Source organism: Onychostruthus taczanowskii, unplaced genomic scaffold (genome assembly GCF_017590055.1).
Source record: "Onychostruthus taczanowskii isolate IOZ18803 unplaced genomic scaffold, ASM1759005v1 scaffold1, whole genome shotgun sequence".
Taxonomy (NCBI): domain Eukaryota; kingdom Metazoa; phylum Chordata; class Aves; order Passeriformes; family Passeridae; genus Onychostruthus; species Onychostruthus taczanowskii.
The window spans coordinates 8,641,546-8,660,875 of NW_024496525.1; the positions used below are offsets into that span (position 1 = coordinate 8,641,546).

Below are 19,330 nucleotides of genomic sequence, written 5' to 3' on the forward strand. Positions count from 1 at the left end.
ATAGAAGAAAACTTGCAAAATAAACGTTAGAAACATATTTACTTTGAGGGATCCAACTCTACTAGCAACTCCTTTGCTTTCATCCGGCCGTCTAATTTGCTACAATGGGGGAAGATGGGTAAAAAAGACAGAAGAATAAAGAAAAAGTGAACTTAAAAAAATTTCCACACAATCAGTTAGCAGTACATGCAAGACATCAATTTGACTCTCTGAGACACCTCTAGAGGACAAAGACACAGACTCTAATTTCTGGAATAAATGACGCTATATCATGGCATTTTAAACTTGCTTTGTTGATCACTTCTTTCTCAGTATATTACCAATCTGGCACATATGTTACATGCTGAATTCACTAACATTTTTGAAAGAATACATGTTACTTATCTGATTTAGATATTATGAATAATGAAATTCTAAAACTCTAACTGAAGAAAAAAACCCCTATACCTTCTATAATTCATAAGAGCAGAGTATGCTGTAACTGGGAGCCTGCAAGTATCATGACTGATACCTGACAGAATGCAATACAGATTCCTATTGACCCAGGCCTAGAGATTTTAGCCACTGCTATCAAGATTCCCAGTTAAAAATTATGCTGCCCAACCAGAAAATTTTAATGCCAGACCAATATTAGATTTTTATTTAAAATATTTAAATATCTGTGTATATGACCCCCAATATCTCCTATCTGATTACTTTTCCTTTATTATATATGGTTTTTCTTAGATGATGCAGAGGATGGACGAAACAAATGAGGTAGCTGCTCAAAAGGCTTCATATTTTTAGAAGCATGCAAAATAAAACATTCATTTACAGCAAAAGTTATTTTCAGAATTTCTTAATCTGGTAAATATACCTCTTTTGCCAGTAAAGTGAACATGTGTCATTTGAAGCAGAGAGGAAGTAGACAATAAAAATTACTTTAAGTGACAACCTACTAGTCTGAGCCAAGACTGAACTGAAAGTTCTTATTATCTTAACTAAAACAAAATCCCACACAACTGAGGTGAACCTTTTCAAATCACAGTAACTGTCTTTAAGAAATCTCAGCAAGGAAGCCAAAGATTGAACAAACCATGGAAATTCAACTATGCTTTATGCTCTCTGGAGCACACTAGCAAGGCACAAGTTAAATTGTCCCGTTTGGTTTTGCCTGACCCATGCAAAACAGAGAAATTCCTCTACAAAAAACAGTCAACTGAGTGTTTTGGTTTTTTACTTGTATTTGATTCTCAAGAAAACAATTCAACTAAACAATATCTTAACAATTTAAGTATTTAATTCTGATAGCATGTCCATTAGCAAAATACACTGGAAACATCCATGTTAATTTTTGCTTTCCATCCCTGGTCTTACAGCATTAAAATACCATCCAGTCTGAACTCTCAGGTGAAACACTGTCACTACTGCTGTCATGGGACACCAAGAAAATCAATCAATACTAGTATACAGACCAAGAAGAAACAGCCTTCCTTAGACAAACTGTGTCTCCTTTAGAAGACTAAAATTCAACTAAAATACATGCAGTTCTGAGTTACTACATATTAGCTTTGTATTTTCTAATTGAGAAAAAAAGAGCACCTCAATTTGGAAAAAGGTCCTTATCTGAACAAAAAACATTGTGAGTTAGAGCAAAGATGCTTTCCCCAACATCCTGGTTAGGTACTACCATTCCAATAATAAGACCATGCAATTAATTTTATCAATTTGAAACTTTCAAATGAGTAATAAATTTAGGTTTGTTTGAAAAATGAGAAATAGGAAAAAATAAATGCTTATAATCTCACATAATGACATGGAACTAGGGCATTAAGAAAAGTGCTACACAACACAGAAACTTGAGGAAAAGTTGTGATAGCAATATGAACTGCCCTTAAGGGAAAAAGTTTTTCTTGCATTACTCACCAATTGTGGCTGCTCAAGTTTTCTGAAGGTTTAGAATTCAGTTAGAAATGAGACTAGAGATATTACATATATTGCATATATGTAATGAGACTAGAGATAGTACAGATATTGCATATATCTAATATTATTTAGTCTGTCTTTCTTCAAAATATACATAGAAATACATACACGATGTGTACACTGTGAGCAATGAAGTTCTAAATGCTTGCATATAAAAATTACAAGGAGATTGTCAAAGTTTAAGTCTTGCTTTACATCCACGGCACAGTTAATATACATGACAGCACGTTTTCTACAGGAACATTGCAGAGAGCAACTCAAATGCTACTCAAGGGATGAATCAGAATTACATGAGTATTGTACAAATTATACTACATCTATTCTGGGAATTAAATGGGGTATTACCAAGAAGGCAGGGGACAGAAAGAATAAAAACCTATATCTTTTTCATGGCAAATACCACAGAAAGGAATTCAGGTGTATCCTTATCTTTCTCTGGTCAACTGTAGGAAGATCTAGAAGTTGTAATTCAGAAAATGGCATGGATTATACATCCCTTGTTTTCCAGAAACTCAGCTAACACAAGAACCCCATGACAGATGAACACTGGTAAACAGAAAGATTATGATGAACAATGTGTGTAAGTGATTTAAATCAAAAGTATCTACGCCACAACACAAGCTAAGTAAGTGTTTTAAAAGATGAGGCAGGAGCAACACTAAGTCATCATGGGAAAAATGTTATCTGAAAATCCTAAGGGTTTGAAGGTGACAAAGGTTTTGAAGGGTCTGAAGGTGATAAATGAAGATACTTCATGTAAAGAAGGAAGAAGGGTGCTGTGTAGGGAACATTCTAGGAAACTAGGAGAGTATAATGCACTGACAGTTCATAAATGCATTTTATTTACATCCCTTTTCTATTCACAATGGAATAACAGTAGGAGTTAATAGCTAAAAATTAGCTACAGCTATCCTTATCTTTCTATCTGAAGAACAAAGTGGAGTTACAGTTGTAGTAGAATGAGATAGGAAGCCAGTCGAAGAAAACTTAGGAAGCAAGGAAACCAGAATCAAAGAGTGAGCAAAGAGTAATGCTCAAATATGGTTAATGGATTTGTTAGAAGATGAGAGAACAGAAAATGTTTTCTAAGCAGATGTTTCACATATAGTTTCAGTGTTATTCCACTACCTTCTACTTAATAGAGCACATGAGAAATGAACCTGTTATCTTCATCCCCTTGATTTACTTCAGAAAACAGAATTTAGAAGACCTAACCTTAAATACATATCTAATGGATCTAATCTATCACTTATACTTGTCATAAAGGAAGAACAGCTCTGAACAATTACCTAATCTGAGACCTTGTCTTTGTTGGATTTATTGAAATGAAGAGTTCCACAACAGGAGGAATAGCCTCAAACATTTAACACTATCCATCTTAGACTCCTTCTCCCTTCTGATAATATATTCTATTTGTGCTGCCCTAAAATTTCCCTGCTTACATTCTGACAAAGAAACTGGAATTTTGCAGGACCAAAGTCTTTCAGAAAAGTGTTTTCCCACCCACATTCACCAAAAAGCCAAACCTCTGTCAGACTTTTTTCCAAAATCCTGGGCAACATATGAATGGTTCATAATGACAACATCTTTTTGATATGATTAAATTACTTAATTCTGAAATGGAATAAATGCAAAACTCACGATAGAAATTTTTTACAGCAGTAGTTTAAAAAGGTGTCAGATACCTTATTCGATGATCTAGGCACGCAATGGTGAAATTATGATAACGAAAAGTAAGAGATTATACTACACAGCATCCAAATCATGTTCAGATTATTTGCTGTACACATAAGAAAAACATAACTGTTCTCCCACTTGATTACTGCTGCATAGATTAAAAATCAATGGTGAATAAAGAAAACCATTATTATTACTTTTGGAGCATCATGGAGTCCGCAAAGAGATGTTTTGGCAGGTATGTTATACCACATATCCCTGACAGCTTGTGATGACAAGCATTTTCTGTTTCCTTCCACAAACATAGTCCCTGTCAGTCTCTAGCCATTGTCTCCCATTGCATTTAGCTGGAAGTTCCCTTGTTCCCTAGCTGCCTTAGGGAATGTGCAGTGCAGTGGAGAGAATATCCTCTACTGAATACCAGATCATGAAACTTACTTGCATCATATTTGTGAATGTCCATATGCTGTTACGAAATATTTATGAAGTTGTACATTCCATGAGAAAATAACACCTCCCTTGTTTTTTCTGTTTTACCTGCCATTATTTCCTTCCTGTTACTGTTTTAGCTCAAAGTGCAGGGCATCATGCTGAGAAAAGGATGATCAGTTTTGGAAACCTAGAACAAAACTGCACATGTGATGCTCCTACTTTGGCTCACTTCCTTCAGCAGAATTCCACAATGTACCCTGAAATTGTTTTTATTTTTTTCCTCCCAAGGGCCATTCAACTAATCAAGGAAAAATATAGAAGAAAAACAATAGGATAAGCTCCAGTCAAGCTCGAAGAGGTGCTTTGTGATTCAGTGAAAAGGTAGGTGGGTGTATAAAAAAAATATGAAAATGATCCTAAAGATAAATGCATTAAGAAGATAAAAACATTAAACCATACCAGAAGAGAAATTAAATATGAGTCAGCATATATGCAAACAGCCCCCACATGAAGGGGCTCTGAAAGAATACAACATATAATGAACAGGGATATTTAGAGGCCATCAGGAATTTGTTACCTAAAGCTTGGAGATTTCTCCAGCAGATAAAGTGCATTCAACAAGAGAAGGGGTCCAGTTGATGAAGAGAAACTACAAAAGCTACACTACGCATATTATTATGCCATTATGTTCCAAATAAATGTTCTTGAAATCTCTCACACAAGTTCTCACAGAGTTCATATTAACAGAGAAAAGTATCTCAAAAGTAACTCAACCGGCAATGATTTCACATCAGTTGGCCAGGAACAAAAAAATCTTATGTATTGGCCAGGTCACATAAGGGAGCTGAATCCAAAGGACTTATGAAGTCGGACTTATGAAGTCGGAAAATGCATTTTCTGACCCTAAAGAACACTAATCGAGTTCAAGGTATGCAACAAACTGAAAAGAAGTGAAGAGTAGTGACATCCAAGTAAGAAAAAGAAGAAAACCTGTAAATATTCCATGTCTAGCAAGAAGTAATTTTAATTAGTGAAGCAATTACATACTACTTCTGAACAACTTTGTTGGTGGGAACAGTGACTGTCAACTTCCAAATATTATCTAATACAATACTGGTCTAGGTGGCATGATTTACAACCCTCACTTGCCTCATCAAGAGTGGAAAATTCCAACACAAATCCAAACTTCAACTTGAATTCTCTTCACTGATAAGAACGATGTTCTACATCAAGTCAGCAGCTTCTACTGCTAACAAAGAGCTTAATACATTTTTAATATAGCAGCAAATCAATTTAAGTTAAAAAATGCATTATGTATAACTTTTACATCCATGCATAAAAAATAGATCTGCACTTGAAAGTATTTTTACTTCTGCGGTTTTACAGCAGGCAATCACCAATTAGAGGGGGCTTCTTAAATAAATGGGGAATATTTCAAACAAAGAGAATACAGGCTCCTATAACAATAACATACATTCTCAACCAATAAACATATTCATGTCTGTTCATTATACCACAGTTTGGCATAGAAGTTTTATTAAGGTTGCTGCACTTCTTGAAAATGTTAAAAAAAAGCATAATGTATGTGAATGCTAACAGATGCCAATAAAACACCATTGATCATACCACCTCAAATTTTGTTCACACTACCCACCATTTATTTTTTTCCAAATGGGCACTACTATTCCCACTGTTCTGTGTGCAGATGCAGGAATAAACACAGTGCAGGTGGAACAAGCCATGGTAAAAAGTATGGTAATTTTCTTACTGTTTTCAAACCCATATCACCACTAGATCCAATGCTCTGTTAACACACATAATGGCAAAGATGATGTAACCATGTCCTTACACAAGAGACTTTGTACACTGTTAATTTTACACCAATATTTGTCAGTTCTTTAAAAATATCCATTGACGTCAGTGAAATTTAATGTTCAGAAATAAAATCTAAAAGTCGATAGGTAAATGCACAGCCAGGGAAAGACAGACTGCAATAAATACAAACATCACATAGTGTGCCTCTATTTGTAGCAACCGAATGTCCTAAATCTCATTCAAACTGGAGATCTGGGCATATGAGAGCTTGGTCCTTACTGTCACTATAAAGTGAACAATTGGACAACCCTCCTGTCACACAGCTAAGTTTTGCAAATTCTTCTATCTGCTCAAGGCTGCCTTTCAGACACTTCTTCCTACCATAGCCCTTCCTTTTCTCATAATGCTATTGCCACCTCCTGCATCCAAGCTACTTCCTACTATTCTTCAAACACTCCCAGTCCTGCAGTCTCATCACTCAAGGGCCACAAACACTGCTCTAGTCTGTGTCAGACCTTTACCATTCAACCTTTACACCCAATTTCTCCTCGAAAATTCAGTACTTTCAATCCTCTCATTTCAGGCTCATTTGATCATTTTTTCACTGTCTGCTGGCACATTTTGTTCCTCACCTACGCCTGCAGCCTCAGTGATTCTCTAGCTTCCCTACAAAAGAAAGCAGAATGCACACCTCGTGCTCCTGGTAGAGTTTTTCAAAACCCAAACACCTATTCCTTATATCAGAAATCTATCTTGGAAAGCAGGAAAGGTCATATTTAAGAAAAAAAAAACAAAACAAACATTCTGGTCCTGGGTGGTGAAGTTCTGTATTCTTTTTATATATCTTTTCCAAACTGACAATTCACTTCTGAATGTGCTATTTTGCCTTGCTGTCCTGAGCTGAACTTAAGTTTTAAAAGCTGCAGCAGATACAGGGTTATAGCACATACAGTGGTGGACACTGCCCTTTAAACACTTTTAGACACTAAGCCAGCTCCTATCAAAGATACTCTCATGGTCATGGAGAAAACTGTTGCACCGCTAAGTCACTTAGAAGTGACCTGATGATGGGACAGGTAGGTGATAAAGCAGCTCTCTTCAGGGTTATAAAGCAAAATCTGCTCTCTTTGACCACTTCTAGCACCAAAATTAAGGGAGAGATGTTTGCCCTGGGGCTCAGTGCAACAAGGAAGACGCCACCTTTCTGAAAACAGATGGGGCAGTGGCACTTCAAAGGGAAGAGGACAAGGACCTTTAAGGTTTACTTTTCAAATATCTGTAACAGCCTGTATTTTATCCTTTTGACTAGACAGGGCTGTGTTTGGAAAATCTGTGTAAACACATCTTGTCACGTGTTTCCTCACATTTATACATCCTGAGGAGTTCAATAATCAAAGAGAAGCGGAAGGGTTGGTAAGGATTTTGGAAAAGGGTGTATCTACTAAAGCCACAGGAAACAATTAAAGCAGTGAGATGCCAACATCAGAAGATTAAGTTAAAGTGGAAAGATCTGGTGCGCAATTCACTTTGCAGAAGCTTCAAACAAGACGACCTTTAAGTGGCCAAGTACTAACAATAACCTGGTAAATGGCCAAGGTCAATCTTTGTCCACACTAACAGTGCTGTTGAGTGAAACCATTGTCCAATGAGGCTGTCTGCAAACTTCACAAAGCAAACACCGTGTTGCAAAGGACTGCCATGCAAACACGTAAGAACTCCTCACTAGAAAGTGCTCCTCGCATTTTTTAAAACCACATATAAAAGAAAAAAAGCAGTCTTAAGAAATAAACTGCGATGGGAGATGGTGCAAATTTGAAAAAAAGCCAGCAGCTGGTTTGAAATCCTGCTAAGCCTAACACTGTTTCCTCCAGAACTATTTCCACAAATCAACTGTAAGGTAATCAAGTGGGAGGCCCTGTTTCCAACACTGGCCTTGCAGAGAAATATCTAAGGATACCTGTTTTTTCATAGACTTTTTCTATAGAGACTTTCTCCACTATTGCTAGTTTAAATAAAAAGGAATATACTGAAATGTATGTAGATTTCAGTAAATGTAAATATCAATAAAAGCCTACAGAAATTCATATCCAATAACATGCAATGATGGTGTGGATTCAATCAGAAATAGAAAAAAATACTTCCTCTCCTTTCAAAGAAGCAAACATACTGTTGAAAACTAATTCAAGAAATCAAATTCTACCCTATTCATAAATGCCCCTTATAAAGAAATAATATACATTTTAAAATGGAACTAAATTGGTGAGCAAATTAGGGGCAATTAATTTCAGCATGGAAGACTTTGGAATGAGTTTGTTTTAAAGGAGAAAAATGAGGGAGCTTGATTTAGTTAATTAATGAAAATAAAATCTGGAAATTTTTATGCATCCCTTTTGTCTAGCTGAGGAAAGAATACAAGAAAGGATTGGCCTATTTAAGTTAAAAGGCAAAAAGACAACTGAGTGCAGACTGACCAATGAGATAGTGAGATTATAAAACAAGGCTTGAGACAGCTGTGCAGAAGGGAAAAACTTAGTTTGCTGATCTTTGATGGTATCACATACTATAATCTAATATTATAATGTTAAATAATATTATATATTGCTCAAAATAGGAGTTAAGATCATAGAACCAGTAGGTGCCGTTTACTTTCAACTCCTCTATTTCCTAAAACCCTTTCCAAAGGTGAAAATGGACTTCAGAAATTATTAGTACACTTGCTAAAGAGCCTACCACTTGAAGTGAATTGCATATTTACAACACAAGAAAAGCAGTATCTGTGCTTCAGATTCTTGCTTCTCTCTCACATCTTGCATCAGATAGATGTTACTTCTGCGATGAAACCAGCAAACTTTTACTGCAGATGATACATAAATCATTGAAACATGCATGCCTTGGAAGAGCTTTATTAGCCTAAATATCAATTTTGGCTCCTGGGAACACATAACTGCCTGCTGCTAGACTACCTCCAGTTGTCTGTTGTGCTGGCTTTGGCTGGGGTACAGACAATTTTCTTCACAATAGCTGGCACAGGTCTATGCTTTGGATTTGTGCTGAAAACATTGTCAACAATACAGAGATGGTTTTTCTACTGCTATGCAGTTCTGGCAACATCATCAAAGGCTTTTCTGTTCCTCACCCACCAGCAAATGGGCTAGGGGTGCACCAAAACTGGGGGTGGGACACAGCTGATCCCAACCAGAGGGATATTCCCCCCCCCCCCCCCCCACCCAAGGGTCATGCTCAGCATGTAAGGCTGAGGAAAGAAGGAAGGTGGAGACATTTGGAATGATGGTGTTTGTCTTCCCAAACAACTGTTACAAGTGATGGCTCTTGTTCTCCTGGAGATGGCTGATGATCTCATGCCTGCCACGGCCAGCAGTGAAGTAATTCCTTGTGTTGCTTTGCTCATGCGTGCTTTCGCTTCTCTTGTTAAACTGTCTTTATCTCAACCCACAAGTTTTCTTGCATTTACTCTTCTGATTCTCTCCCCATCCCACTGGCTGGGGAGAGAATGAACAGCTGCAGGGGGCTTGGTTGCCAGTTGGGGTTAAACTGCAAGAGTCTTTTGGCACCATACATGGGGCTGAAAGCGTTTGAGATAATGACAGATTTGATTGAAATGTGCAAGATTGAATTTATGGCTGTTATTTCTGATCAACTAATAATCAGCAGGCTCCTGTGACTGTCATGGGGCTCACTTGCCTGTGTATGTTTAGTGCTCCTTAGTGGCTGATTTTTGCTTTTGCTGCTTACTGTAGTGCTGTGTAGCCTAAAACCAGCTCAAACCAGCCAAAACCAGCACACATGTGCATGAAATGCAGATAATGATGACGATGCTGCAAAACTGCAGAAGAATGATACAATATCAAACTGTGACATGCTTACTTCAATAGCAAGGCAATACAGATCAGCATAAGAATCTTGCTTGAATGTCTAACAGACATATTAAGGGTGGCAGAGAAAAGGAAGGACATGTATGGATGGGGAAGCACCAGAAAGCATAGCAGAGGGAACATAAAAATGTTGATGGCATGCAGATTGGTAGTTCATTTAGTTCACAGCACTTGATGCAGCTTTTGGGGATACCCAAGCAGTAAAATCAGACAACCTAAAATGATTTACAGACCAAAACAGAGTTGAGCTGTTGAGATGAAATCAGAATGATAAAGAGCACATTTACATAAGGAGAACACAGTACAGCAAGAAAATCTAACATATTCAAGAGGTGAAACCAGATGGAGAGACAAATATTCCCTTTACTGTCAGGTTCTAAAGAGTATAAAAGATGCATCCAACATTGACCTAAAGATACTGGAATAAGAAGGATGCTAGAGAAGTTATGGAGAAGGTCATAGCTGGTGCTCCATCATCCTCTCCATCATTTCAAGCTATCCTGACCAGACCACCTGGGTACACACATACGGATTCTGGACAGACTACTGATGCATGTATCTTTGTGCCTTTGAATACATGGATATGAAAGGGTGAATTAAACCCTTTTTGTTCTAAAATAGCATCAGCTATCTCTCCTATAACATCTGGCACAAAACTTTGCTACACCATCATTAAATTGTTTAGTCTAATAAGAAAAAACCAACAAGAAGATTGCTTTATCCCTGCATTTTTAAAACTGCTGATTATTTCATCAGAAAAGAACACAGCAATAAATGATGTGGATTATTTATTACATCAAGAGTCAGTGAAGAAACAGAAGCCCATAGCTGAGCTGTTGATTAAATCAGGTTAATGTATGAATGGACTAAGACACTAAAGAAGAGGAACAAAAGAAAACCGAATCCTTACGCCCATAAGACTATATGAAAATTCAGCCTATAGGATGCACAGTTTTACTCATGAAACCACTTTTCATGAAGAAACAAGATTTAGTCAATTGAAACATGTAATAGGAATTAACAATCCCAAAGAAAAGAGATGGAATGGAAAAAGACTGCCAATATTTTTCTGACGCCATCTTCAGCAAGACATAAAAATGATCATCAGGTGCCAACAAACTCAACAAGCATCAGTGACAAAAGCAGAACTAGATATATTGAAAATGTAGCCTGCAAACAATTCTGTAGAGGTGCATTCACAGTAATTTATAACTGAAGACACTGGATGAAAGTCAGATGTAACTACATAGCTGTTGGTGAAAGAAACCCAAAGCATCAAACAAACCCTAAAATCCTCATCTTGTGCTACATCAGAATTCAAACCAGAGATTTTGGACAGGAACTGAAAAAATGTCAGTAAGGCTTCTAATGTGAGAAGGATGCACATCTTCTCCCTGTCTTAAAGAAATGACAAATTGAAGTTACCAGGACTTGAAAATAACACTTGGCCTTGGAAGAAAGCATAGTAAGAAATGAAAACTCTTGCTCCCAAAGTTAATTGAAAAAAAAAAAAACATTTCAAGGAGGAACTGACAATCTGATGCAGTGTTAGCATACAGCGACTAGAACTTATGCAATGCATGTGTGAGCCAGGATGTATGTACTGAAAGATTGTTCTCTTCTGAAGGAATACACATACAGAATAGCTACAACTTGAAAAGAAAAGTTATTTCTAGAAAATGTTACTGAATAACCTTTTCTGACCTGTTTGAAATTTGTCACTGGACTCAGGAAAAGAATGAAGTTCTGTAGCTTAATAAATATCAACTAAGTAATTAATACAAATGTAGAGAAATTTTGCACATTAGAGCTTCTTTGTATGATTCAATCTATAACAGGTCTGGAAAGTAGCTGATCTGTGACTGCAAGTATTGTTCTGGATATTCTGCATCTGAAGCTAATTCCCAATTACTCTAAAATAAACAGTTCTTCAGCATGACTAACGGAAGAGAACTATATTTCGGTGCTGCTATACTATTTAATACCATCTTCAGGTATGAATAAATCAAGCACTACTTGAAGCACACATATTCAATAAAGAAAGCTAAGATAAATAAGTAGTTCTACTGAAATTCAGTGTTCAGCCTGCACTTACATTTACCTGAGTCCGTCCTCTCCAGAGTTAACTTGTTGATGGGTCTATTTTGGTACTAACAAAAAAATACCCAAAAGACTATCCCTGAAGTTTCTGACCTTCCTACAAAGTGTATCTTCCATTTTTAAAAGGATTTTAGTAACTATGATGTATTTGAGGGATTTTTAATATCCCAAGCCACCAAGCTGCTTCTTCCTCAGTTAAAATGTCTCACTCTTGAAGCTGCAGCATGTTGTTAACTACCAGGGTTTGTAACCAAAACATAAACTAAAAATAAGACTTGCTAGGGCTGCATTATCCACATGTTTTGTCAAGACAATACATTTTAAACAATGAGGGAAAAAGGTAATGAATATATGAAAATATTCTGGTATCTTAGTAAGTAATTGGTCTGAAAACCACTGCTGCATTGTATTGAGAAGAACCAGGAGGACACAGTAGACTGATGTGCATTGGGAACCAGGATTCATCTTAAGGCAACTATGGCCACTTTCTACTCAAACACACATTCTAGTAGCACCTCTTTTTACAAAACATATTTGTATGCAATCCTGAAATGTACATTGAAAAAAAAAGTAAGAGGAAGTTAAACTGAGAAATAATCATGAAGACATTGGAAGTTTTAGGAGGAACAAGTATCTATCTACATCTGTGTGTATTTTTGAAAGAAAAAGCAAGAAACCCTTACAGTGCTTGGAGTATGATCTCACCTATGTAGATCATCCTAACAATTTTAAACATTCTTTGCACATTTCCATGCTCTTCAATCTAATCAAAGCTAAACAGCCATGCCCAAGCACTTGCTACCTACTCAAGCAAATTTCTAGGCAGAATAAACTTCAGCTATGCAAACTTCATAAATAAAAATGAAACAAAATTAACCTGAAAATTTAGTGTATGCATTCAAACTTCAAAATACATTCACATACTTGCCATATTTCACTTTAGTGACCACCTTAAGACGAAACAGTAAGATTGACAAAGAAAAAAATATTATGCACTCAAATGAACACAAAATATCTACACTGTGGATACAAATACTAAATTTGTGGATACAAATACTAGCTTACTAAAACACACCTTCAAGATCATCTTATTAGTGAAGAATTTCTGGTAAGGAACCTGATTTTTCTTTTGCTGATAAATATTGAATATATCTACTAAAAAGTTTGTAACAACAAAATTTGACAAAAACATCTTTCCACCTCCACCTGCTCCCATCTGCTAACATAGCAATTCTATATTGAAAAAGTACTAGACTGAAAACATAAATATTGATTAGATTTAGTATTAATTTGTAACTCATTTGATTGCATGGATGTCAATGTACACATTTCACATTAAAGTGGTGGATCATGACAGATCATTTTTTGTTAGCAGTAAGAATGAGAAACTGAAATAATCAGGTTTTTTTTTTTTTTGTCACAGAAACAACTTTCATCAGCTTTTTTTTTTTTTTTCAAAAAAAGTTTAAAGTATTTTTCTAGGCTATTTCATTTCAGAAATTCTCTGCACCTGGAACATTTACATAAACTACATGAGTCGTTCTTTCTACATTGGGAGTATTAGGTCTTTTTGTGAATATCTACTTGTGAATGATAAAGACAATAGTTCTTCATAGGAGACAGGAAGTAACAAAGTGACCAACTAGCAGAATTGAATGTAATATTACAAAGAAGGTGTTAATGGATGGAGCAGTGGATAGGTGAGATGACTGTTTTGCTAGACTTGAAAAAATTCTGAAAAGTAGCCTTGCTTGCTCATTTTGGCTGTAAGATAGAGCCTAGAGACTTTTATTACACAGGAATCAAAAGTTATCTATTGCACTACAAATAGGTAAGGATCTAACTTACTACTGAGGGTTTTGTCTGGTTCAGTAACTAAACAATGAATAGCAGGGAAGGGACAGAAAACAAGGAAGTAAAGTAGAGTGTTGAAGCAAAATCTAAGGAGTGAAAGGAATGAAGCAGGAAGATGGAAAAAACCCCACACTCTCATCTTAAAAGTACTATAACAAGTTCTTTAGGATCCTTTATGATCAAAGATAACACTGGAAGAAACTTTGCACATAGAAATGAAAGAACTGAACTGATGATCTTGCAAAGTGAAATACTCTGAACATCTCTTGTCACTGAAATGAACTCCTGGCAATAATTAAAAACCTGTTCTTGGTCTTCTAAATCTGCCTCCTTTGACTTTGACACACAACATTCCCAAAAATTAAGTACTGATTACATCATTTATGTATGGAGAAGTGAAGACTTCAACTTGAAAACTGCAATTTTCTTTTTTATTCATATGAACCCCCTAAGAGTAGAACAAAATTCAAAGTTTGAAACAATGCCTCAGTCATTTGCTCTGGATATATTCTATTAAGTTATCTGAAGCTTTAGATCAGAAATTTTACACTGTTAGCTTAAAAAACCATCAAGAATCAACATTAATGCAAATATAAAAAATTCTCAATATTTGTAAAAGTATTTTACCCTAGGTAGCCCTACTGCTTTTGTGTCTGAAAAGAACATTGCATTTTACTTCATGAAGATGCCAACCACAAACACAGACAAAATCATAGTGAGATCTTAGAATCTCAGCAATGGAATGACAAGAAAAACTTGTAAGCCACACTGTGTCATCCTAAGCTTCTGTGAGTATTCAGCAAATTCATCTAATCATGTTAAGAAAGCCATGAAACTTTTAAACAATCAAAACTATATTGAACAAGATAAAAATATGTCACAACCACTATAAACTGTACAGCTGAGTGACTGAAAAGCGAGGACTGTTAGTGCAGTTTTCCTCTGAGTAAAACTTGATTGCCTCTATATGCGAATCCATCTACTACAAATATGGTTTAAATGCTCTTTGTGCAGTGGTCGATTTTGTTTGACACTCAAATACAATTATAGAGAACAAGAAAGGTGTTCTACAGAGATTCATTAAAAGCTGACAAAAGCTGGTTTGCTTCATCTTGGGTATGTACCTAATCACTGACATAGAGTAATCCCAATAGCAATTTGTCTTAAAAAGTTCCAACCTACCAAGAAATAGAATTACTTTTTTTACAGGAAATTACATTTATGAAAACTGATTGAAATATCCAGGTTCCAACTCAATATTTATCATTTAGTACTTTGTTAAAAACAGATATTTTCAGAAAATGTGGATGGCAAGTTGTAAACAGCAAAGCAAATTTGCAATTAAATGTTGTATTTTGTCTACGTGATCTGGTTGTGTACATAAACAACATTATGTCTTCCAAAATATGATTATGAAAAGGTAAAATCTTCTAACAGATCAATCAGGAGCATTAGTAATGTGTTCTCCCATACCTTTTCTCCAATATCCTCATGCATTAGTAACCTGCTACTTACATTCATTTAACAGAGGTGCTCCCGTCATTGCAGAAGCTTGATTTTTTTTTTTTTCCCCTGAGACACGCAGAGCTTTGTGTTATTCAGCAAATTCAGTAAGAGAGATGCAAGGGTTCATGTACACTTAGGACAAAAAAAAATGCAACAAGAAAACGGTACAACAAAATAAACTGGAATATTCAGTTGACAAAGAAATATAGTGCCACTTGCTCTGTGGCTAGACCACCACTCCAAAAATAAGCATAATCAAATAAACAATTTTTTTCCTCTGACACTTCCTCTTTGTTTCATGCCATATATGCATGTTTTCGAGCCCTGAAAAGAGTTCCTAAACCAGCAAATGAGCATATTGAAAAGATACACACTTGCAGATTAAAGAAGCAAAATAAACAACCTTGGAACATCCCCTGGATGCTGAATTCTATTTACTTTTATTCTCATTACTGTGTGGGGAAGAGGCCAGTATAAATTTAATTCATACTGCATTATTAGAAAGCCAGGATCCAGAAGGAAAAACTGAACAACTGAAGACATTTGCACACACTGATAATCTTGAAGAATTTGAACAAACCACATTTCTTGATAAATTCAGATGATGTCTGAAAACTTGAGGATACCGTAAATGATTGAACAAAAATATAATGGGTAATTTCTTTGGTTTTTTGAAAGTAATACATAAAATGAACCAAGAAGGGTCTAAGTGGTAAAGAAGCTTATGTACAAAATTCAACCTCTAAGAAATAGGAACAGATGCCATCACCTGTCAAGTTTATTTTCCAGTATGGTTTTTTTGTTTTATTTTATCTATATCAGCTTGTAACAAACTACCATCAAATACACGACAGAAAATCTAACCTAGCTAGCTGTTGCATGGCAATTCCTGTTATAAAGTGGTGTGGTCTCACTCATTTTGAACAAAACCTGATTCTGCAGTCATACATGAAAAGCAAATCTCAACATGAAATACCAAAGCATGATCTAATTATGAAATGAGCTTGACTCCACTAATTGCCCAAACACAGTTTCAGATTTTCAATCTGTTTCAAACTTCCAGTACATTCCTTCTATAATCTCCGAATCTCTCAAGACAGTCTAGAAGACTGCATTCTGCTTCGTGACAGACAGGCTTTACTCCTTCCCATTGTGACCAACTTCCTGAAAACATACAGGTATCATCTAGAGCTATTTTCAGCAGAGCTGTCTCTGACTTATGCCTGTTACTAGTCACCTTTGGTTTTCTTTGGACAGTTTTATCATCAGGCATAAGGCTCAGTGCAGTTTCTCTGTTTTGTCTTGCTCTTCTGCTCTGAGCACTGTAATGTAAAAAGCTCCTCATTTTTATCTTTAAGCCATCAGACAAGAGACAATTTTTTAGGAAAAAAGTGAAGGAGATGCTTACAGACAGAATTCGCTGAACAATCTCAAGAAAAGTAGACTATGCAATGAAGCTCAAGTTTGCTGTCCATCAGAATAATTTTGATGCTATTACAGGGAAGGTAAGTACTGCATAAAACAATCCCATAGGTTAAACCAAAATATTTCTGCGGAAGGTTGCCCATAAATCTTGTTTGCTGACAGAAAAGAATGAGACAGTAGGAGAGAAGAACTAGCAGATGCTGGCAATCATTTCAGCAAGCAGAATAATCTTCAAGGATCATGAGTTAGATAAGGAAGAATGTTATTATTTGCCATCTGCTACTGGTTTATTATTATGTCAGCATCTGGTGCCACAGAAAGATCTCTGTGATGTGAACGCACAAAGCAAATTTAGACAGTTTTCTTCTGCTGAACGGAATTCTGCTGAAGGTAAACATTACAGGCCTTGCCACTGGTCAATTTGCTTAGTTTTTGACGTATGCTACTTAAAGCCTGATAAAAAGTAAACATATAGAGTTCACCTCAATGATTAAATAGTATAGTCTAATCACTAAGAAGTGAATAATAATCCCACAAGGTTGGCATTAAAACTTTCTTTCTATTAAATTTTGGCTGTTTTTTTTCCAAATGTCAGGCAGCAAATATCTAAGTTTGAGCAAAGCCAGTTGGTTTGAAAGTCTTAAACTAAACAATAATAAAGTGGGGCACAGATCTGCCCCAGCCCAGGCTAGAAATTTGCACATATATTTTTTTGACAAAATACTGTTTGCTTAATGTTGTTACTCAGTGGCAGGATTATCTATGTTCCTGGGGATACTGAAGGACACTAAATACATTTGTGGTACTAACATTTCATATTCATGATGGGTATTGCAAGAGATAACATGAAACTTCAGTAACCATAAGGTGTTGGTGGCCCCACAGGTTAAACTGTGCACCAGTACACGTGGAACGAGCTACACTGCCCTGCATTTATCTAGTATGTAGAATGACACAACCCTTGCATGCGAACCAACCTTGTTCAGCAGAGGCAAGACATTAATCTGATAGATTACAGGGCTGAGCATGGAGCTTGCAAGGCATGAATGTACTTACTTTTGGTGTTGGGCAGGATGCAGTGGAGAGGCGAGAGGTGGCTTGGGCACGAGGAGATTCTGAAGGAGTAGTACTGAGGGAGGCTGTATCACGTGGGAGGACCTGAACACCACGAGAGATGATGGAATCTGGAATCTTAAAGAGAAGACAGATGGAATTAATAGCAAAAAATATACTGTATGTGAAACTTACTCAAAACCTTACCTCAAAAACGCAGGAATACCCCACTCCTCACTTTGCACACCTCCTTATACTCCAGTGCTTGGCAGTGGTTAATGGCATACTCTCCTAATTTCAGTAACAAATGCCTAACAAATATATAAGGTCACATTCTAACTGAAGTAGCATAGAACACACTAGTTGTTCTGAAAAAACTATGAATCAAACATACCATAACAGGAAAGAATAAGAAAATAATGGTTTCCTCTTAAACCTTTGTTTCAAACTCAACAACGACCAAGTGATTTCTACCATGGCACTAAGGGAGGCAGATTTTGCATTCACTAACTAGGGGGCAATATTCTAAAAGGAAAACCATTTGCTAGAAATTTACTGAATCCCTCTAAAGAAATGTCATGCAATGAGAAAACTTCTCACAAGAAATGTCATGCAGTGAGTAAATACTCTTTATTCCATGAAGACTTTATTTCAGCTACAAAAATTCTCAATGTAAGGCTTGTGCTGCAAAAGCTACAGGCCTCTCTGGAGCGAGTGAAGGCAAAAGCATTAGAAACCACCATCCAAAGCCAACACTTGGTTTAAAATACATTCTGAGGGGGAAAATAAAATTTCAGTCTTTTTTTATTTCCCACATAATATATCAGAGTACCAGTTAGGGAAGCATATCCCTCCTGACAAACAACTGGCAAACTGGTAACAATGGATGAGGAAAAGGCTGGGGAAATCAACAACTTTTTGCCTCAGTCTTCACTGGCAGCCCCTCCTGCCATACTTCTTGAATGGATGGACCTTGAGCCAGAGGGACGATTAAGCCCCACTCTAAGGATGATCAGGTTCATGACCACCTGAGGAACCTGAACATACATAAGTCACTGGGACCTGATGAGATGCATCCCAGAGTCCTGAGGGAATAGATTAATGTAGTTGCTAAACCACTGTCCATGGCATTAGAAAAATCATGTCAGTGAGATGAAGTCCCAGGTCAGTGGAAGCAGGGAACATTGCATCCATCTTAGAAGAGGGTAGAAAGGAGGAACTGGGAACTACTGACCTGTCAGCCTCAGCTCTGTGCCTGGGAAGATCACAGAACAGATCCTCCTACAAGCCCTGTTAAGGCACATGGAGGACAGGGAGGTGATTTGAAGCAGCTAGCATGGCTTCACTGAGGGAAAATCCAGGGAAAATTCTACCACAGCTAACCAGAAAATACAGACATTCAGATCTTTGAAGGCATATACATACACATACATATTTTAAGATCTTTCTCCTCATTAAGAATTTCTTCATTCAGCCTGATATTGAAGTTCTAAGAGAAGGATCAGAAAAACCCCCAAGTCTGGGGAAAGTGGCAGTAGCAGACAATAAAAGGAAGCAAGAAAGGAAGATCCAGTGACAAGCCAAATCATGAATGTTGGGAATTTCCAGAC

At 36.6% G+C, this 19,330-nt stretch overlaps 1 protein-coding gene across 2 annotated transcripts in view; it reads right to left on the bottom strand.

Moving 5' to 3' along the window:
- Positions 1–19,330, bottom strand: part of GPHN (gephyrin) — a 270,642-nt gene that overhangs the window by 71,901 nt on the left and 179,411 nt on the right. For both annotated transcript variants that reach the window (XM_041396794.1, XM_041396784.1), the window contains one exon: positions 17,724–17,858. In XM_041396794.1, coding sequence (XP_041252728.1) covers positions 17,724–17,858 — 135 coding nt within the window. The remainder of the gene's footprint in view (positions 1–17,723; positions 17,859–19,330) is intronic.